Source organism: Papio anubis, chromosome 4 (assembly GCF_008728515.1).
Source record: "Papio anubis isolate 15944 chromosome 4, Panubis1.0, whole genome shotgun sequence".
In the NCBI taxonomy this organism is placed as follows: domain Eukaryota; kingdom Metazoa; phylum Chordata; class Mammalia; order Primates; family Cercopithecidae; genus Papio; species Papio anubis.
Genome location: NC_044979.1, coordinates 18,546,281 through 18,569,657, shown reverse-complemented (window position 1 = coordinate 18,569,657; position 23,377 = coordinate 18,546,281). Strand labels below are relative to the sequence as shown.

Below are 23,377 nucleotides of genomic sequence, written 5' to 3'. Positions count from 1 at the left end.
TGGATACCCTTTTAAAACATAGGTTATAAAGGATTTTAAGGCAGAAGGGTAGTTCGAAGATACCTATAAAAACATATAAGTGGAAAAATACCTAGCAGACATTGGATCTGTGAGTCTGACATTTATAGAAGAGGTCAGTACTAGAGTTACGAACATGTAGATGATATTTAAACCTACGGGACTGGATGAGATCACCCTAGAAGAGAGAGTAAATGAGAACTCCAAGGACCTGCCCCTCTAAAAGAGAAGGAGGAAACTGATAGAGCTAAGGTTTAAAGGAGAAGGCGGTAGGGTAGGAGGAAAACCAGTAGAATATGAACTCATAAATGCCAGATATTTAATTTTTCAATAAGAAGGGATGATCAGCTATATTGAGTGCACTATCAAGAGATTGAGTAAAGATACAGAAATGTTTTGTCTGTGCTGCGTAACAACCACCCTAAAACTTAGTAACTAAAAATAATAATGATTTATTTTTCATGATTCTGTGTGTTAACTGGGCTCAGCTGGGCAGTTCTTCTGTCTCATGTGGTATAGCAAAAGTCACTCCAGTGGCTACCTTCAGCTGGCAACTTAGCTGCAGTTAGAACCTTCAAGATGGTCTCTCATCCTACAATCTCTCTCTGTGTGGCTCTCATTATTTAGTATTCCATCCTGCACTGCTTTGTAGGGTGTTAGGTAGCTCCCAAGAGAACAAGCCCCACTGTGCAAGCATTTATCAAGATTCTCCATTTTTCATGTCAGCTCTTGACTCTCAGAGTCATCCTTTTCCTACAGGAAATGGCTCATATTGGCAGTTGAGTAGATTTCTCAGCCTGCTTCCTGCCCATAGAAAATTGGGAGCAAATTTTTCTTTATTTTGGAACTGTCTGTATCCCTTCTTTTCCAAGTTGGTACAACTTGGAATGCCATTAAGATTCCTAGAAAAGAAAGTCCTTCAGCTGAAAGATCTATAAAATACCACCTTAAATCTTTCTGATGTCTTCAAGGGTGTGATAGCTGCACCCTTCACGCGATCTTGAATGTCAGGCCATATTTTACTGGCAGGCCCTGGTCTTGATCTTTTCCGAGGTCACTTCTTACTTTTTTGCCAGCCAGAGGGATAGGAATAAAAATAGTTTTATTTTCTAACCTAGCAAGTGCTGGAAATATTTTTTCTAAATTCTGCTTAAAACCAAACAGTTCTTTCTGTAACATCTCTTTCTTGCAATACCTTGTTTTACACAGCTAACAGAAAGCAATTGTCTTATTCTGCTTTAAGCCTAAAAATCTTTTTAGCCAGATCCACAAGTTTCTCTGCAACATTTTCCATCTTCCAGGTTAACAAAGGTGACAGTCTCTGTAAAAAAAGCCGCACTTTCTCAGCTTGCAATAAAGGGTCCATGACTGCTATTCCAGCCTCCACTGGCAGTTCCCTGGCCACCCTTCAGGTTTCTGCCTACAGCCCAGTCCTAAAACCAGAGTCAAATGTTGTAGGTTTTTGTTACATCAGCTCCCCTCTTCCGGTTGCCAACTTCTGCTTCAGTTAGCAGTAAGTTTTTCTGCAAAGGGAAGCAGGGTAAGGTAGTGGGAATAACTGACGAGAGGGGTATGTGAAGTCAAGGATTTGTTTTTATTTATTTATTTATTTATTTTGAGATGGAGTCTCACTCTGTCACTCAGGCTGGAGTGCTGTTTCTCAATCTCGGCTCACTCAACTTCCACCTCCCAGGTTCAAGCAATTTTCCTGCCTCAGCCTCCCGAGTAGCTGGGATTACAGGTGCCCATCACCACGCCCCACTAATTTTTGCATTTCTAGTAGAGATGGAGTTTTGCCATGTTGGCCAGGCTGGTCTCGAACTCCTGACCTCAGGTAATCTGTCTGCCTCAACCTCCCAAAGTGCTGAGATTACAAGTGTGAGTCATTGTACCCAGCCTATCTTTTGCCTTAATGCATAGTTTCATTCTGCTGGAAATGATCTAGTGGGGACATTGTTGATGTTAGGTGAGGAGGTAACTGCAGCAACAAAGAGGGAACATACTGCCCATAAATTGGGGGATTCATGTTGATAGGGACAAGGACCTGCCCTCCTGTTGGTAAGGACCTGTGTTTTTCATAACTCAGGTAAGACAGAAAGGAAGGGTGTAGCATTTGTCAGTAGGTTTGTATCTAGCCTTGGTAAGATGAGGGAAGGCCTTTATATTTGGTTAGTGTTCCTCCCAAAATTCCTCCACCCAAAATTCATGTCCATCCAGAATCTATGAATGTGACCTTATTTGTAAGTAGAGTCTTTGCAGGTGTTATCAAGTTAAGGTGAGGTCATCGTGTATTAGGGTGAACCCTAATCCAATGATGGGTGCCTTAGAAGAAGAAGGAAATTTGAGCACGGAGACAGGCACAAAGGATGAAGGCCAGGTGACAACAGAGGCAGAGATTGGAACGATGCATACAAATCAAGGAACATGACTGATCAATGGCAGTCACCAGAAGCTGGCAGAGGCGAGGAAGGATTCTTCCCTGGAGATTTCAGAGGAAGAATGGCCCTGCTGACACCTTGATTTTGGACTTCTAGCCCACAGAACTGTGAGAGAATCAATGTCTGTTGTTTCAAGCCCAGTGTATGGGAATTTGTTACAGCAGCTGTATTGGTCACAGTTCTCTAGAGGGACAGTTCTAGTTATATATATGTTAATACTTAATAAAAGTATTATATATAAAAGCTAATACTTTTATATTATATATATATAAATATTATATATAAAAGTCACAAGTTCCCACAATAGGCTGTCTGCAAGCTTGAGGAGCAAGGACAGCCAGTTTGAGTCCCAAAACTGAAGAACTTGGAGTCCGATGCTTGAGGGCAGGAAGCATCCAGCACAGGAGAAAGATGTAGGCTGGGAGGCTAGGCCAGTCTTGCCTTTTCACATTTTTCTGCCTGCTTTATATTCCCTGACAGCTGATTAGATTGTGCCCACTAGATTAAGGGTGGGTCTGCCTTTCCCAGCCCACTGACTCAAATGTTAATCTCCTTTGGCAACACCCTCACAGACACACCCAGGATTAATACTTTGCATCCGTCAATCCAGTCAAGCTGACACTCAGTATTAACCATCATAGCAGCCTTAGGTAACTAATTCAGCTTTCTGTTTTCTCAGTGAGATGTGAAGGAAGATCACCAGCCAGGTGGGGCTGCAGTGAGGGGTAGGAAAGCAGAAGATATGATCCAGTTGTCTCCGATGAAAAGACCAACTCTACCAGCAAAACGTAGGATTACCAGACAATGGTAAGTCCTGTTTAAGTTTGAAGATCATACATTAAAGTTAAAGCAGTCAGTCAATTATGTGATTGGTGTTTTTTCCAAACAGAGGTCAATTGCTTCTGAGTTGCAAAGAAGTTAGGTTCAACATGGATTGGGGTTCTGGCTTTTGCATTCAGTGGAGGGAGACCAAGGCATGTTTTGAGGGCCTTTGCACAGGGGCAATTGTTTTAGTAGATTATGGAACCAATCTGGGCATGGAAGGAAAGAGAAGGCAAAGAAAGTATAAGAGACAATGTGAAAGGTCAGGAATTGGAAATCTGAAATAAATCAAAACGTGGTTGCAGTGGTACAGAAAAGCTAAGGAAGACACAATACATAATAAATTAATACACAATAAAGACAGATTGTTTATTAAGAAAAGTATACAAATAACAATGAAGACATATAAAGTAAAAGAGTTTGGAGATAGAAGATGGTGATCGGAGAGTTTATTTGAAATGTGGTACAAGTTTGCTTATGAGGAAATGAAATCATTATTTAAGGAGTGAATCTGTTGTTTCAAAAATGTCCCTGTGCTGTTTATGGAAAGACCGCAGTCACCTTGGGGCGGACCTTATTTGTTCTGGGAGGAATCACTGTGGAACCCCTCTTTACTATGTATTATGTGCATTATGTATTAGTGCATATGCTGCTCTTCCAATCTCAGAGACAAATAGATCATATCTTCTCCTGAACGCTGAATTCGTCTCCTAGGGCCGCCATAACAAATGTGGGAGTCTATTGTCTGAAGGATCACAGAGTAAGACCTTGTTATTTTGTAGCTTGACCATGACTGCCCTCGCAGTACCCCACATTGCACTGGGCTGGTCTCTGAGGAAGAGGGGGGGTCAGTTTTCACAGGGGTAAGGAACTTCCTGGAGCAAAGAGAGTAGCACGCTTCCTTTCTGTTTCGGGTCCAGTTCTCTAAAGCTGACTTGGAGATGTCGATTCTTGTGCAAGTTCTCTATTAAGGAAGTGCTCCCAGGAGAAGCTGGTGTAAGAGTGGGAGGAGCCAGGGAGGTAACAAGGGCAGAAGACAAGCAACGTCCCAGCCTTAGCCTGAAAACAAAGGGGACCTCTGGAATGCATAGTGTTCTCCTGTTCTTTGGTAGCTGTTGTGTTCTGTAAAGTTGCTGTGGACACTTAGTGAAAGTGATCCATTGCTCCTAGGGGAAATACAGGGCTAGGTTCCTGTGAGTGTCTGATCACATACTTGTCAACTGATCAACACACAACCTTGTTTCATGTGTTTTTCTATTTAGAGACACTTTCTTTAATAGATAGTGTTAATTCATTAGCATTGACCTCACGGATGACGGCACTATAACTCATGCCTGAAGAAAGCTTACCTAACACATGTGTTTTCTCTGTGAGGTACATCATAGCCTTCTCAAACTTAGGAACACCGCACAGTACTTCAGCACTACTCTGAGGAGCCATTGTAAACAGCAAAAACATCCACAAAAATCACAACAATGCAAAAAATGCAGCACTAAATAGATCTCAAAAAGGACACTCGTCATGATAGCTGAAACAAGACAAGAAGGTTGCCTTGCTCAACCTCAGCTGGAGTTGTGCACTCAATTTTTTTGACTGCTCTGAGTATGTCCAAAAATGACAGTGAAAACACCATGCGTATTGATTTGGGGGTTACAGATAAATTTTAATGCTTATGCAAATTTGCACATACAGAATCTGCAAATAATGGGGATCGACTGTACATCTCACCAAGTTTGTCCTTCCTCTAGGCTGTCATATCACTGCACTGGTCATCCATCCAGTATTGGCAAAGGCCTGCAGGGGAGTGTGCATGGGGGCAGAAGTAAAGTCCTAGGTCCTTCTGGCTCTCTGCACCCGCATTTGCACCTGGACAAAGTGGATCCAGTAGCCCAAGGGCAGGTCTCTGAAGAGTTTTGATGTAGGCCTTAGAAGCAAAACTTGCAGACGGGCATACCCGCAGGGCAAAAGGAACCCAAAGGCATCTCGACAGAGCAGATGATGTCCACAGTGTGCTCTGTGGGTCTAGTCACAGGAACATCACTCATGGGTGGAGATAATCCCCACAGAGGGAAGGGTAAGTCTGCACTGCTGCCCGAGGCTTGATGCCAGGACTGGGACAGTGTGTGACCCCTGGGACCAGACTTCAGAGTTGTTGCAATGACAACTCTAGCACATTACTTGTTTCCTTTGCTGTAACCTCCACTCTGACAGAAGGGACCCTGCCTTTTTCCCATGGACCCCCCACCCCGGCCTACCTAGTTCAGTACCTGATATTCAGTAAATATTTGAGGAAAGAAAAAGTAACAAACATCACCCATCATCCCACCACCCAGGTGGAGCCCATATTAATCCCTGGGGACTTGCACTGGCCTTGAGTGGGGCTAGAAGCCCTGCTTGCAGATTGCATCCAGCCTAAGTTAAAGCGATCGTTTGGAGGTCGTGGGCAGGCTGATGGCTCTGTAAGGAACCCTATCTCTCATGCACTGGCCATCACTGCTGTGGCCGGAGGATCTCCACAAATAATGTGGTAGAAAGAAAGATGGCTTCTGTTTTTATCATGGCTTTATCAACTATCCTGAGAGTGTCAGTCTCGGAAATATATATGTATGTACTTGAGCCAGTAGTGTTAGAGATGGAATTGTGTTCCCTGCTCCCCAAATTCCTACGTTGAAGTCCTAATCCCTAGTACCTTGGAATGTAATTGTATTTGAAGGTGGGGGTCTGTAAAGATGTAATTAAATTAAAAATAAGTAATTAGAGTGGGCCCTAATTCAATGACAGGTGTCCTTGTAAGAGGAGGAAATTTAGGCCAGGCTCAGTGGCTCCCACCTGTAATCCCAGCACTTTGGGAGGCTGAGACAGGTGGATCACTTAAGGTCAGGAGTTCGAGACCAGCCTGGCCAACAGAGTGAAACCCCAGCTCTACTAAAAATACAAAAATTATTCAGGCGTGGTGGCACACGACTGTAATCCCAGCCACTCAGGAGGTTGAGGCAGAAGAATTGCTTGAACTAGGAGGCAGAGGTTGCAGTGAGCCGAGATGGGAAGAAGAGAACAGGCAGATCTTCACCTCCCATTGGCAAGAAGAGCTGAGAAGGAACCAGTCTTTGGAGTGCCAAGGTCCCTCCCCTACCCCACAGATTGGCCAAAGTTCACCTTCCTGCCCTCCACCCTCCAACATTATTCGTCTTGACTGAATAACAGACTTCGGGGAATCGCTGGGTGATTGTGGCTGATGATTGAAGGCTGTGTTGTAGAGTGAAATCAGTCCTTCTTGGTAGAAGTGGCTGGTTTTCCTAAGAGGTGGGTGTGGAGATTTTGAGTTGAGGATTTGTGCTGCTAAGTTTCCATCTGCCCCTCTAGGTCCACTTTCCATTCTCCTGTACCCTGCCTGGTGTTCCCAGAAGCTGACCTCGATGGATGGGGTTAGAGGCATCCCCAGCTCTCTTCCACGGAGACCCATCCATGCCAGGAGCTGGCAGGTGATCAGAGAGGAGAGTGCGGATGGGCGCAGAGATCCCGGGCTTTTCCTTGAGTGGCTGGTCATATCCTTGTGCCAGAGGCCACAGCTCCTGTCCGGAGGCCAGTTCCACACAGCTCTTCCTCAGCATTCTGGTAACTTCTCCCTTCCCCAGACCTTCAGTGGGGGTAAGGGCTCCTCTTTGCTGCTAACCCCAGGATGCTGCCCTATCCCTTTTTGCTTTCTGTAACTCCTGCTCCCTCCATTTCACTCCATTGTAAATAATCTTCTTCTCTTTGAGACGGAGTCTCACTCTGTTGCCCAGGCTGGAGTACAGTGGCGCAACCTCAGCTCACTGCTATCTCCGCCTCCTGGGTTCAAGCGATTCTCCTGCCTCAGCCTCCTGAGTAGCTGGGATTATAGGTGCGTGCCACTGCGCCTGGCTAATTTTTGTATTTTTAGTAGAGACAGGGTTTCACCATGTTGGTCAGGCTGGTCTCAGACTCCTGACCTGATGATCCACCTGCCTTGGCCTCCCGAAGTGCTGGGATTACAGGCGTGAGCTACCGCGCCCAGCCCATTGTAAATAATCTTTTATTTATTTATTTATTTATTTATTTATTTATTTATTTATTATTATTATTATTATTTTTAGACAGAGTCTTGCTCTGTCGCCCAGGCTGGAGTGCAGTGGTGCAATCTCGGCTCACTGCAAGCTCCACCTCCTGGGTTCACGCCATTCTCCTGCCTCAGCCTCCTGAGTAGCTGGGACTACAGGCGCCCACCACCACGCCAGGCTAATTTTTTGTATTTTTTTTAATGTAGATGGGGTTTCACCGTGTTAGCCAGGATGGTCGCGATCTCTGGACCTTGTGATCCGCCAGCCTTGGCCTCCCAAAGCGCTGGGATTACAGGCGTGAGCCACCATGCCCGGCCTGTAAATAACCTTAAACTCCCCAGACAGATAGCTGGAGGTGCCATCTGCGTTTTCCAGGGTATCCTGGCAGAGAACAGACCAAAAGCAGAGAGAAGGTCCTGAAATGGAAGGAAGGCCAGGGCCTGGGCTGTTCTTAAGCAGGTTCATTTTCCCTTAGATTGTGAGGAATCATCTGATTGAGTGGACAAATTAAACATTTTCTCACAATTCCTTTCAATGCTCAGACCCTTTGGAGAGGCCTGGCACCCTCACTCTGTGAGAGCACCGTGGGAGCTCGGGGAGGAGCAGGCAGAGATATGTGGCCTTTCCTGCCTCTCACCTGCTCTCACCTGCTGCCAGCGAGGCGGCAGACCACAGACAGCAGTGTCGCAGAGCCCCAGGAAGAGACCTGATGTAAAGCGTGTGGTGACTCAGAGAGCAACAGGAAGCAGCTGCCAAGGGGCTACCCCACAGCAGACGTCAGGGAGCGTCTCCACTGCAAACCCCACAGCGGACGGGGGACGGTGTCTCCACCCCAGACAAACCACCGCATCGTGGTGACAAATATCAAATATTCAACACTTGAACCCGGGAAACGGAGGTTGCAGTGAGCTGAGATGGTGCCACTGGACTCCAGCCTGGGCAACAGAGTGAGACTCTGTCTCAAAAAAAAAAAAAAAAATCACTACTACATTTATTGCACATGTGCCAGGCACAATGCTCAACTCTGTGGATTATCTCATCTACTTTTCATAACCACCATGTTTAGTATGAATTACTATTATACCTACATCAGAGCTGAAGAAAGACTCAATTAGGAGGGATGAAGTAGCTTGTCAAGGCCAGCCAGACATTAGGTTGCTTGAATCTTGTGACCTCCACAGTCTAGGCTTTTAAGTCTCTCAAGAATGGAGAAATTAGACAATAAAGTGATTACAGGGTCACCCTTCCTCCCCCTGCAGGCTGCAAGCTGCATGCAGCCATCTGGGATGGTGAGGTGAAGCCATGTGCCGGCGACGGCAGGCGAGCAGAGATCCTGGCCCTGACTCCCTCCAGAAGTGGTTTCAGTCCTGGAACACCTATCTCCTGCCTTCTATCTTGTTTAAGCCATTTGTGTTCTGGGTTTTCTCTCCCTCACAGCTCAATCTACATCTGACTCATTCACCATATTAAGGATTTTGGTCTCGATCCCAAGAGTTCCAGTGAGAGCTGAAGCAAGGCCAGGAGCAGGTGGACTGAGGCACGTGAGGATGAGCCAGCAGGCCTTTGAGAGTCACTGGTTGTGGTGGGAAGGGGGAGGATCTGAGATCACCCAGACTCCTGGCCTGGGCAACTAAAGATTGTCGAGGCCCATTCACAGGGAAGCACATTTTTGGACTGAAGGTGGGGAGTTGGAACCAGATACCGAAGTGCAAGCTGCCTCCATTCAGGTGGACTGCAGGAACCAAGGCGGGAGCTTGCGTTCTGCTCACTCTGCTTTCTGCCAGGCTTCTCTCCCTGACCAGCCCAGACTCACATCTTTGTCCACTCTGGGGCTGCCTGTGGTCTTACAAGGCAAGCCCTCCTGCACCACTGAGCAACTGCTTCCCTAAGCATCACTGCCCAGAAGTTAAAGCAGAGCCCAGTAACCATGTAGGTCTTCTTCATGAGCTCTGAAAATACTGTTCTGTGTCATCTGCAGGTGGCCAAAGTCCTTTCATAACTTGGTACCACTTTATTGATCTGTTTTAGTTTTATGCATTAACCATGACTGTATTTGATATTTTCAAAGCGAAGCACACCTATATAAAGTTTGCAAAGCAAGTACAATAAAAAATTTAAGTTTTGGTTCTAAGTGATGTGTATATATTTTTAATCCAGCTCATTCACACAATGTATCTCATTAAAGGAAAATCTACTCCTCCTTTTTCTCATAAAGAAACCTGAAACACTCATTCTTTTTAACACCATATTGGTGAATTTCTACAGTTCTTAATAGTTGGCAGAATTCTCCAATTGTAAAGGGTTCTTTCCCCATTGTTCTCCATTTCTCTTTTACCCTATCTCTTCCACTCCCCCCATCCCATATGACTGCCAGAGGGAGAGCAAAGAGTGTGCAGGGGTGGGGAAAGGGAGAGAGAGTGCATGAGGAATATCCATGTTCATGGGTTTACTCAACGTTATTTTGAGATTTGTACTAAACTGAGTGGGAAGTGCTGATGATAAGAGAATACCAGTACTAGCCTTAAACTCAAGCTGGTAGGAAAGATGGACGAAACATGGAAAAGTAACCAAAAAAGTGAAAAGGGGAGGAATAGAAGCCAAACACCGTAGAGAGCAGGGGAAAAGGGAGCGCTTGGTAGCCAAGCTCCCTGGGATTTACCGTTCCCCATTCACCAGCCCTGACCCACCCCATCCCACCGGGCTGTCAGTGCAGCACGCCAGGGGCAGGCAGATTTCTCGCGGGCTGTGCACAAGTATGATGGTGTGATTAGTGTGTCGGGTGCAGTTAACACATACCTCACAGTAGAACACATTTGTCTCTCTTAATTACACAAAACATAAAAGAAGTGTGAAAATCCCCAACCTCAATTCTCTCTCCCTTCCGATTCCCATCCTCCCAGAGGTAACCAGCCATTGTTAACCAGCTGGTAGCCTTATTCCGGAAACTTAAATATACCTCAGGCTCCCTAGCCCATGTCCCAGGATTTCTGCACTTTCTCAGGCTTATGTCTGGACTCTGGCTTCCTTCTCCAGTAGGATTCTGTCCCCTTAGCCTGCTGTCCCCTTCGCTGTCTTGTGGATGCCCTGCCTTTAGTCAAATCTTGTTCACACTCGTTGCAGTAATGTGAACAAGTACATTGGTTGGCAGCTGGTAGAACTCAGATGGCATTCTATACAGCATCACAGAGAGGTTGATCTGATGGCTAGCAGTCAGTGTCTCCTTGTGCCAGGCACTGTCCTTGAGTGCGCCATATGTTTTCATTTATTTAATCCCTCAACAGCCAAGTGAGGTAGATGAGTATGTCGCAGAAAACTGAGGCACAGCAAGGTTATATAACTTGCCTAGGACCAGTTAGTAAAGGTAGAGCCAGAATTTAACCCACTTGACTGATTGCAGTCTGTGTTCCTAGCCCTCGGATTCCATGGAGTCTAACAGGTTAGAATGAAGACTCACAAGTCCAAAGGTGATAGGCAGACCCATCTTTAATCTAGTGGGCACCATCTAATCAGCTGCCAGCACGGCTAGAAGATAAAGCAGGCAGAAAAACATTGAATAGACTGGCCTAGTCTCCCAGCCTACATCTTTCTCCCGTGCTGGATGCTTCCTGCCCTTGAACATCGCACTCAATTGAAAATTAGCTGGGTGTGGTGGTGCACGCCTGTGGTCCCAGCATCTCGGGAGACTGAGGTGAGAGGATGGCTTGAGCCCAGGAGGTTGAGGCTGGAGTAAGCCGTGACTGCACCACTGCACTCCTGCCTGGGCAACACAGTAAGATCCTGTCTCAGAAAAAACCTCCAAAATTTGCAAAGATTAGAGGTTGGATGGGAAAACTGAAATTGGAGGTTGTGATAAGTGGGAGGTGGGAGGATGGTGGTGGGATTGATACATGATGTGCGAGATTCCTCCAGGGCACCCAGAAACAGCAGGACAGCTTCTAGAATAAGTGTAGGAAGCTGGGGGTGGTGACTCACACCTGCAACCCCAGCACTTTGGGAGGCCAAGGTGGGTGGATTGTTTTAGGCCAGGAGTTCAAGACCAGCCTGGCCAACATAGTGAAATCCCATCTCTACTAAAAAAAAAAAAAAAAAAAAACACACACACACACACACACAAATTAGCCGGGCATGGTGATGCACGCCTGTAGTCCCAGCTACTTGGGAGGCTGAGGCACAAGAACCACTTGAACCCAGGAGGTGGAGGCTGCAGTGAGCCAAGATCGCACCAGCCTGGGCGACAGAGGGAGACTCTGTCTCAAATAAATAAATAAATAAATTAATTAATAAGCATAGGAGAGGGTCAAATACTATTTCTTACTGTTACTGCAAATCTTTTGTCTCAGGTTGCATTTGCCTTAAAAAAACAAAACAAAAATGTAGGGAATTTACACATATTACTTTCCACTCGTAGAGCCCTTATTTTTTCTTTTCTCAACTCTGGCATAGAAGGATTTATGTAAACTTTTGAATTTATAAAATTTCAGAATTAGCACTTTATAAAGTGTAAAGGCATTTTGGAAGATGGAGGCTGGGAAGAGTCTGGACAAGGGAAGGAGAGACCTGAGCCCAGGAGTGGATCAAGAGGAAGATGTGGATGGTGCTTCTGCAAGACATGGGAAGGCAGCACCCCAGGATCAGAGATGGTGGGCAGAGCAGGACCTTTTCCTCTCCTCCTTACCTGCGCTGACCACCTTCAGAGCTGGGGCAGAAGATGGGGCAGGATGTGGCTTCAGTGTGGAGGGCAGGAGAGGAGGGAGCGGCCCGGGTGGGCAAGGCTGTGAGGGAGGCTGCTGCGCTGCCCCATGGGGCCACAGTTAGGTCCAGCAAAAGGGGTAGAAGGGGTGCACCACGCATGCCCTCTACTCATATGCCAGCTCTGAGCCTCTGGAAATCCACATTTGGTTCCTGTATCCTAACAGCACTTCTCACATGTCACTTATTTACAGCCTGTTATTCACTAGAAGGTGAGCTCAATTCTAGATGATGACCAGCGTTTCTTCAGTGTGCCCAGATCCTGGGAAAGTGGACTCAGAGAGGTTAGCTGAGTGACAAAAAACCTCCACAAGAAACTACATTTTTAATCCAAAGTGGGTTGCGCCTGCACAGAAATTTTTAGAACACAAACCATTCCTAAAGACCATCTATTCCTTCCTTAATTAAAAGTATATCATTAAAAATACGTAGAGAAACAGTTTAGAAGAGTCTTTAGAGTCAGACAGACTGAAAATGCCTGTATTCATACGAACCTGGAAATGTCACTGACCCCCTCGGAGCCTTGGATGCATCTGTAGGATGAGGAATGTAGTACCCACCTTGCCGGGTTATTTTGAGAAAGAAATAAAAACTTCCTTGCACACAGTAAGTACTCAAATGGAATGAAATAAAAGATAGTAAGGGCTCCTGTTTCAAATCCCGTCTGTAAAATAGCATTTGATCCTGCCTACTCTAAAATAATTGACATTTATCACCAACATCCCACAGTGGTGTGTCTCATGCCATCTCACTGCTGTGAAACCACAAAAATCAGCTGAAAAGTCTAAGGAGAGTAGGTCCTGATCACTGTTTCATTACATATGAGCTTCGGGAAGGGCAGACAACCCACAGATTTACAAAGAGTATATGGATTTTCACAAAAGGAGCAGATTTGTTCAGCTTTAGGTTTCAACCAATTTCATGAAAACAGACACAAGGGATGCAAACTGCTTTTGTGGATACCGTTTAGTGGTGGAAGTGTGTTTAGGTGTGCAGGCTTTGGCGTCCCTGTTCTTGGGCAGATATTAGGGGGAGGGAGGGCATGGTCTTTGGTCTTCTGGTTACTTGGTTTCTGGGACTCTGAGCTCAGTTTCTCCTCGGGAACACACTTCCTGCCCTGGTCTCCTTCTTAGGCTTCTCTTCTGCCCTGGAAGTGATGCCTGCAGGGCTCCTTCCTTCCTAATCCAGAGTTCCTCTCTCATCTCATCTCCTCTGAGGCCAGATCTTTTTCCTGGTCCCTATCATCCCTGTCTCTCAGACCCTGGGTCCAAAACTGAGCTCATCTTCCTCACGGAGGGTGCACTTAACACTCCCACCTTCACCAGCCAGCCAGGCCACCACACCCCTGGCTCTCCCTTGCCTTTCGTGTCTCACACAAGCTCCTTGAGGCCTGGGACTTGGCTTTGCTCACTCCTGCAGCCTTAGTGCTAAAACAGTGCCTACTGTACTGCAGGTGTTAGGAAATATTTGTGGGATGTGTGTTCATCACCAAGTACCTACATCCGTTTCTATGTTTCAGCCTCATCTTGCCAATTACACTTTTGTATTCTTCCCTCTCTTTGAGCAATCACTCATCCCCAGCAATACTGCTAATAAAATAAGACAATTACTTTTCACACTGAAGTCTTCAGAAAGAGTAAGGAGCAGACGCTGAACCCAGTTTTTCACATTCTTAAATAATTTCCCACGATTCAAGAAGCAGAAAAAGGGAACAGAAAGTCAGAATTAGATATAGAATTCCGATTCTTTTTCTTTCAAGGACGCATTTTATACAAGTTTCAACATTTATACTTTCAAACAAAATAAGCAAAAAATACACTGAGTGCTAAAAAAATCAAAACAGAAGTAATACAATTTTAATTTCAATATTTTAAAATACAGAAATTGGAAAGAATACTAAATACAACTTTAAACAAGTCACTTGTCCTCCCCTATAATAATCAATGTAAGCTACTTAAAGACTTACAAATTTAAAGTAAAACAGAAACAAAATAAATACTGTACACTTTCCCTGCCTGCAGGCAAAAGATGGGAAATACTGTTATGAATCAGCAAAGAAATGCTCTTCAAGCTTCAGCACCCCACCTCCCAGCCACACCCCACGCCATTGTCACACAGTGGGCTTCCGGACTGAAAGGACACACGTCACACACACTGACTGCCTATACAAACAGACGAGACACTATTCCGCAGACACCCCAAACAAGGAGAACAGTCCCCTCAGACCGTGGGCATAAAAATCAGTAAGAAAAGTCAGTCAGGCTAGCAAAACGTTCCTACAAAACTAGTAAATACCAGAGCCAACAACTGTCCCCTCTCCAAATTTCACAGATTTGAAACCCCTAAAACCAATACTACCCCTCCCCATCACCCCCCAAAAAACCTTGCTGAAGCACTGGCAAAGTTAGACATTTCACAGTAAATGTGAAAGCTGATATTATATAATCTCTTAAAATGAACCTTTTCACCCTCTTTCCACAGCATGAAACTGTTATGGCTTAATTTATATTAAAAGTAGAAAAGTCTTTTCTGAAGGAAATCCCATCTGTGAAGATGCATTTCCTGATCAGTGCTATTTCATACCTAACAACTGTATGACTTGCTTTTGCAGTCAGAAGCTGTTTTTGGAAAAATTGAGGTTATAGCTTTTGATTCAGTCTAACCGTAAACTGTAAGGCCCTTAGTTTGGTTTAGGTTTCTTTTGCAAGATAAAATAACCTTGGGGTTCACTTAGCAAGTTACACCTCAGGTCCCTGACTATAATGTGGAAGTTATACATAGTTTTGTAAAAATAAATGATTACTTATGAATCTTAGAAGGAAGAAATGATACTAGGTAAGGAATTAACTCCTCATTATATTTTACATTTAATGCTGGTAAGTTTTACCAACCAAAATACATCAAAGAAATATGAGAGTATGTCTGGGTTATTTTATGCCTGCAAAGTATTATATTTCTGAGCACTTATGATCACTGTTTTGGTGAAAAATCTTGGAGAAAACAGCTGACATTTTGAAAAGGAACTGGTCAAAATAAAACTGGCTGGAGACAAGTTTTACCTTTATAATTAAGCTCCATTTATGACTAGTTTCTGAAAGAAAGAGAAGTGAATTCAGAGTGTCACAGGTCTTGCATAGGTAAACTACTTGGAGGTCAAGGGCTACGTGGTAGCCAGGGTTTATTAGTGAAATAGTGCAGAGCAGATAAACTTGGAAGAATCACTGAATATAGTTTCGAAAAGGTTTTAACAACAAAATGTAACGTTATACTTGTTAAGACAAAGTCTCAAGACACTAGAAGGGGCACCAGGGTGAGGGGGAGAATCTAAGGATATTGCAAAAGAGTATTATTTTCTCTCAATTAAAATGAGGGAAAAAATACTATAGAAGAATAAAATCACAGTCAGTCACAACAAGCTAATTGCTTTGGAAATAGACATTTGCTTCCTAATGACCTTAATTTTTAAAATTTATGTTAAGGGTATCAAATATTTGACTTTATAGCATGGAAAAGAGGGAAGGGCTTCTAGGAAGGCTACAGTATTAAGATTACATTACGTTCAACAGCAACAGAATGAGAAAATTAATTCTTCCCCTTTCTTTCCACCTGGTTTCAAGGAAGCACAGCAAATCATCCCATAGGGCAAGCCGAAAACCGGGGACTGTTTTAGGAAGCAAGGTGTCAGAGGCCCCAGATCCACTGTGTCTCCCCACGCAAATCACTGCCCACTCTGGGTTTCAACTGTGACTCCTTTCTTTACCAGCGACACTCTGTCTAGGCTAAAGATCTGAGGCTCAAGCTCCCCAAGACTGCTTTAGAGGAAGGTCTAGGACACCAGGAAAAGACTGGTGGGCTCTAGCTTCTCTCTATATTAATATTTAATGAGAAAAATGAATTTTTGATAATTACGCCTAGCAGTAGCATACTGGGTCACATGATTATTCCAATCAACTCTATCTATAGTCTTACTGCTGCAGAGAGCATCTTTTGAAAAAGGCAGAAAGAATCTTGTCTGTTGAAGACGTCTGGTGGAGCCTCCTTTCCTACAGTAGCTTCTCTCTACCAAGCAAGCTGTTGTTACCCAACCCAGAGCAGCTGTCTTTGTGCATTCTCACCCTTCTAACCACCTCATTCGCCTGACAAGTTCCCTGGGGAGTTTCTAAGTCATTTTAATTCCATGACTTCCTTCACCTTTATATAGTACCTGAAGAGTATGCAGAATCTGTGGGGATGGTACTTTCCTAATTCTTCAAGAAAAACCTAAAGCCATCTTTCAGTTAAACCATCTTAACGTACTTGAGGATACACATTCTCACTCTCTTATCCATAAACAACCTCATTTTTCTTCCACTTCAAGCACGAATTCTGATTTTAATCCAGCACCTTGTTGGAGATTCCTCGGATTTTTAAAGTAGCATGCCTCTAGGCATATATTTGATATAAAATAAACACCATGAATAGTATTAGTTTTCATTTAAAAATATATATAAAGGTGCATTCGTTAATTACCAGTTTTAACTTAATGATAAGTTCTCTGTATGTATGAAGTGTTAATAGATTGTTTTTCTTAGTTGATTATCATAATAAACACTTTAATCCAAATTTACAAATGAGGAAACTAAGAGTCGGAAAGAGTAAGTGACTTATTCAAGGTTACAACACAGCTGATAACTAAGTGGCAGAACTTGGACAAAAGCCCAGCTCTTCTGCTTCCTTGCATGCTATACCAAGTCCCTGTATGACCGTATTAATTACCAAGTTGAAGCATTGCTTAAATGTGAAATTACTTTCACTTCTACAGTGGCATATCTCAGTTGAAACTAAAAAAGTTAGGATTTTTTTTTTTTTTTTTTTTTTTTTTGAGACAGAGTCTCGCTCCGTCGCCCAGGCTGGAGTGCAATGGCACGATCTCGGCTCACTGCAACCTCTGCCTCCCAGGTTCAAGTGATTCTCCTGCCTCAGCCTCCCGAGTAGCTGGGATTACAGGCACCTGCCACCACGCCCAGCTAATTTTTGTATTTTTAGTAGACATGGGGTTTCACTATATTGGCCAGGCTGGTCTTGAACTCCTGACCTTGTGATCCGCCTGCCTCGGCCTCCCAAAGTGTTGGGATTACAGACATGAGCCACGGACGGCGCCCAGCCCTCAGGATGTTTTTTAATGAACAGGGGTCCTCTTTTGCTCACCTTTGCTTAGAAGTGAAAATAATACTGCTAATTTCCTGGAGAAGATACCTTCAAGGGCAGAGACCACAACTGCAACTTTATCTTCCCCCACAGTACTAGGTAGTGCTGGGCACACAGTAGATGTTTGATAAATACCTGTTGATCCCATATGAATAAATACAGTAGACTATATTGAAAAGGCAATAATTAGGATTATTTAAAAATAGAAAAGTATTAAAGCTAAGTAATTAGTGATAAAGATGGGCTTGTTTCCTCTGAGTTTATGAGTTCAGTCAGAATCTTTAATTCTGTATGCTTAAAAATGAACTGATACTTACGAAGTTCAACATATTTCTAGGATACTGAACTACTACAAACTGCCAACTTTATATAGTTTACATCATTCATCAATATTGAAAAGCATAATATTATGTGACATTGTGAATTATAATCCAGTGGATCCCAGCTGAACAGTCACTTATTTGAAACAATACAGGAAAATTATCATCTATTACTATTATTAAAGTTGCATATGTTAAATCATGATTTTCAATTTTACATATTTGTATTTGCTTACGACTAGCTAAATGCTATCAATGCTGTCTTCCTAAGTTGCTGTGTATGTATGGTATAAATGAGGTTCTCTATTACTGTTAATAAAGCCCAGGTACTGGCAGCAGTTACCACAAAGTTCAGTCATTTCCATGAGATAAAGGGATGCATCACGGCCAGTAATGTTATAAGAGGTTTGACTAGGAGTCACCAGATCAATGGCTGAATTTTCACCAATTCAGAAAAAGATACATGGATTCTATTCAAGTGCTTCTATTACCTTCCTGAAAGTTTTCTAACCTAGCCACACTTAGGGGGCTAAAACTACTAAAAATGAATCCACAGTACCTTCACTTTAGAATTCCACATACGGGCTACTCAAAATTAGTACTTCTCAGCCTAAGGACACAGTGGATACTGGCCACAATTTTAATTCATAAAAATAAATTAAATTTCATTTTAATTCATAAAAATAAATTTTCATTTTAATTTTTGTGGCTAAATAAACTGAAAATACTCAGAGTTGTGAAAAACATAAAGGAAAAAAGAAAACCCAGATCATGATATAACAGGAAAAGGAAATTATAGCTCTTACACCTCTTATTTCTTAACCCCAAATAAAAACATGACTATTGTAACACCAACTCAGGATCTACAGAAAACCAACACATCACAAGAATACACTGTGTGGGAAGGTAGGAGAATCAGTCAAACCCAGATTTTTGACATCCTGAGATAAGATGACTCTACCCATCTTTCCACTGGTTTTGGCATAGTGTAGACAGGGTTTACACGGGTTGTTAATAGACACTGAGGATTTCCATAAAAATTATTTTTCCTGATACCCAGATAAGATTCAGACTTTGGTCCAGTCACTCTGAACCAGAAAGGCTACTTCATAAACTATTTCATATTTATCCCATGACATTTTGGAATGGGGACACTAAGAAGTATTTCTCTTTGAAAATACACATTTGAATGCAACCATGAAAGATGATGGTACAGACTTTTTTCTTCTTAGCAATTCAAGTGATACTTAATAGAGAAGGGTAAGTCCTGCTATCTTGCTGAGTAAAAAAAGACAAATCCACAATACAGCCGTACTTCTTCTCCATAAAAATAAATTTTATCTATTTGTCTGTATTTTATTTGTAGGAATTTGTAAAATGCTCTATTGTCAGACTTGGGAACATTTCTGCCTCATCCCCAGAAATCACTTATTTTTATGCCATGGAGGGAAAAAAGGGAAAATAGAAGCTACTAAAAGCAACTGAAAACTGGCATTTAGTAAAAATCATACATAAAGGAAATAAGTGATTACCTTAAAGTTTAACCAGATACTTAACCTCAATATGCACTGGTCAGGTTAGGATAGATAGAAGAAACTGCCAAAAGCACCTATTTTACTCCAAATCCATATCTTAAGTAATTCTTTGAAAATTAAGAAATAAAAAAAGTAAATACACACAAAAGAGCTATTCCAACATGCTTGCTTCTATACAACTTAATGTAGTATTAATCCTATTATATTACGGCTTATTATGCAGATTTGAATATCCTAAGTCAAATAACATTTTCCAACAAATCAGGTATGGAGAATAAAAGCATCATAAGATATAACCTCCGCAGCAGGTGTCAGTCCTGTTGTCCAACACCAGCAGTACGAAGAAGGCCTGTTGTAGTTACAAATGTATTTGGAAAAACTATAAACATGACAATTTAACCAAACTTATAATACTTTTCCCACAAGTAGGAAAAAGATATTAAAGCTGTTCTCTTTGGGACCCAGATATCATCAGCAGAAATGAAAATGCAAAAGCCTATTTTTTTTAATATTGAGAAGAAAATCACAATGTCAAACGAAATGAGAAATGAGGGATCTTTTATGGAGTTCTTACACATTGGCTAAGAAAGTATTTCCCTGCAAAGAGAAGAGTCTCACTGGGTCATCACAAAATGATAGGGAGTGCAGAGGGAAGGTGGGATATAAGGTAATCAACCTGGATAACAGTATGCACCTTGGATGTTAGCAAAAGCGAAGCTAATAGCTTATAAAAAACACATGAAATATATAAAATAAAATGATTTTCATATACATCTTAATTTAAAATAATTAATGCATCAAATCCCTGTTTAAGACTTTAACCTGAATATCAAATTTAAGAGTCCAGACTAGTTACTGTTACCGTGGCTCTTCCCCACATGTAACACACACACTATCAAAAATAATTTAAAAACCTTCACATTCTTACATCTAAATTAGTGAGATATTTCTCCAGAAATCTTCCAAATAAATAGCTTTAAAAAAAGAATTTAAAAGCTGTTAACTTTAAAAAAAAATCTGTTAAATAAATTATTGATAATTCTTTACCCTACCACTGAAAATACATCAAGACACTACCAACAACAAAATAAAATTCAAGCCCTGACAAGAGACCCTTTCCAGTTCGAGGTCTCTTTTTAAGGTTCTACCCTCCTTCCTCCTCTCCCCCACCAGGTCCAAAATGGTTATTGCTGAGTGGGTGTGGCACAGTGAAAATGCAGCATCGGGTTCATTCTGTTCTTCGGGCAGTGTTCTTACTATACACACAAACTGCTCCAGGCAAGGGGACAGCGGAAGCTCCAGGCTCCTGCACCCCTAGACTGGTCTCCAAAGGGAAGAATGGCTGCAACGGCAGCTCTGTCACACAAAGAAACGTGCATGGCCATTTCTGTTCAACTTAAGGATCTTCCCAAGACGTTGTTTGGCTGTTGCCATTCCTTTTTTTGGACGTTTACCTATAAAACACCAAAAGAAGTGTAAATAACAATGAAAAGCACACTTAAGAGAGCACCTGGAAGACTACGGGGGGAGCTTTCTTTATGGGAAGTAAGCCCTCAGGTGCTCTGCATGGACAAAGTCGTACTTCTAGACTTCCGCTGTTTAAAACCTTCCACCTCATCACACTAGGCCCTCACAAGACTCCCAAGGCCTTCCCACAGTCTGGTCTACCTGCTCTTCAGCCTGGGTTCTTCCCTATCCTGCATTACACTATGCTTAGGCAACAAAACAGACTACCACTTCACAAATACCCTATATCCTGTTTCTCCCCTTTGTGCCCTGCCTCAGGCTCAATCCTCTGCCTTCAAAGCTGTCTATTTTGTCACTTTCCCCAATTCAGCCTGGCTAATCCCTGAGCATCTGATTTTAGGATGTCTTTTGCTCCTCAGAGCTGATTTGGGGATCCTTTTTCTTTGTTCCTGTATTAGCCTGTGTATACTGCCATCACGATGCATGAGATGTTGAACAACTTGTGTAGAGACTACACCTCAACTGCCACGATGACCATCACATACAGTCAGAAATATACTTCCTCTATACGTGTGTGAAAGTTACCTTTTGTTGCTTGGTTGCTGATAGGTGGTGGATTTGATGCCGGTCTCTTGGTGGGGTGAAGGGGCACGGAGAAGGAAGTTTCACTAACTGGCCTTTCTGGGCTTAGACTGCCATTACTTAGCTGGCATGTTCCCGAAGTCAGGTTTGAATTCTGCATATACTTTCCATTCTGAAGGCTTGAGCCGCTGCTGTCCACATAATTCCTACTTTGTACCCTCTGACTAATTTCTGATGAACCTTCTTTTTTGATGCATTTCTGGCTTCTACTTAGATCCTGAAGGAGGAGGAAGGAAATGAGGCTGAATTTTTAGGGTTTAAATGAGGTATTTAAGCTCTCTATGCATTGGCAAAGTCAAGTAAGAGAAGAAACAAACTACTGAATTCTGATTTTCTTAACATCTATTAGCCACAGATGACCACTCCCACATCATGTCATCTCAGTAGCTCTGAAGGACTCGGGTCTTGAAGTTGCATCGTAAGTTAAGGCGGCGAAAGAGAGAGTGAGAGAAAACAATGTAAACAGGCAACACGCCCTACTTGCTACTCCGCTCAGTGAGCACATGCCACACAAGGACCCTGAGCTGGGGGAATGGATCTCCCACTTCCTTGACACGTCACAGCTCCCTTGGACCTCTCATGTGCCATGTTCTTTTTTAGAATCTATCTTTTGTCAGGTTCATCTCCACTGTATTTTTTTGCTAGGAAATCCTTAGATCCAGAGTCCCAAGCTTGGTGTTTTCCTTTTACTACAACCACTCTTTCAGTCTCTTAAGACTATTGGGTAAACTTTCAGGGGCCAAAAAAACGCTACTGATTGGTGAGTCTTGAAATTAACTGAGAGGGTCATAATCAGCATTAAAAAGAGAAAGGAACAGACTAGATGTGAACAGAGTACACTACAGTGTGAATGTTTCATGAAACCAGTTTTCATTATGCTAATCATCCGTCCTCTATGTTTTCATTTTCAAAAACAATTATAAAAAGAACAGCCAGATTTAAATAATAGCTTACATTATGTAATGAATCCTATAGTGTTAATAAGTGATAAACTTTATGACCAGCTACAGTGAGGCACTATAAAATTATATACTGAAAAGTATAATGAGATTTCTTATGACCTTTGACTCTGGAATGTATACTTCTAGTCAAAGAACGTATACTCACAAAGCCTTCCTTTAAAAAAAAAAAACAAAACTTGCCTCTTCTTCTTATAAAAGTAATTGCTTAAATATTTAAAAAATATAGATAAGCCAAATTAAAAAAAAATTAATAAAAACCACCCATAATTCCACTACTCAGAGATTCATGATGTTCCATATTTAGCGGTAGAGTCTTTTCTGTCTATATACACAGATATCTCCTCCTGCAGGGATTGTAGTCCATTCCTCCAGTCAACCCAGGGCTCTGGAAGATGGCAAAACCCAGAAGGCCCTTTCCACTTCTGCTGAGGTCTTTCAGTGCTATGTGAAAGCTTTATTCACAAGAGATTTCCCCTTCACTTCTTAAACAGTCGACTCAAGTTCCCCTGTCTCCTCTTCCCTCCTTCTCTTCTCACCCACAAATGTTTCTTCACTTAAAGGAGAACTAGAGGCAATTATTTCTGCCTTTGCTGATTTACTTTCTTTCTTACGTGTGCTTAGGGTAGAGGGGTTTGGGGCCCCACAGTGCTACATGAGAACTTTCTTTTTTGGTTGCCGTTTTCCAGCGTTTGCAGCAAAAGGTTGTATCACTTTCCTTGTTCGGTGCTGCTGGTAAAGTTTTAGTTTTTTCAAAACTGCTACTTTGGGCTCATTTTGTTTGGCATAAGCATTAATATTCTGGGATCCTAAAACATTCAGGTTTTTCTCTTATAGCAACGGTTCTTCATCTGGAATCAATGAATGGTCTGGGGCAAGAGGGGGTGGTAGTACCACAAATGGTGAGTAATGTAAGCAAAAGTTGTGTTTATCATGGATGTTTTTGCCAGAAAGATAATCTGTAACTTTCATCAAATGCTCAAAGAAATTTGGTATCCAAAACTGTTCAAGAAACAGATCAGAGATTAAAAAGATATGATATTCTTCTTTTCCTTGACTATTTCAATCTAACCGATATAACCTACAGGGCAAAGTTGGCAGCCAGTGGTTTAACTGCTTCCTTGAATAAATTATTTTTTTCCAGATGGCATTCTATCCATG

General features: G+C 42.6%; 1 protein-coding gene across 1 annotated transcript in view; it reads right to left on the bottom strand.

The window, feature by feature from the left end:
• Positions 1-17,464: 17,464 nt before the first annotated feature.
• KDM7A (lysine demethylase 7A) overlaps positions 17,465-23,377 on the bottom strand; it is a 90,890-nt gene continuing 84,977 nt past the window's right edge. The window contains 2 exon segments of the mRNA XM_003896677.4: positions 17,465-20,602; positions 21,201-21,474. Of these exon segments, the coding sequence (XP_003896726.2) occupies positions 20,508-20,602; positions 21,201-21,474 (369 nt within the window). The 3' untranslated portion in view covers positions 17,465-20,507.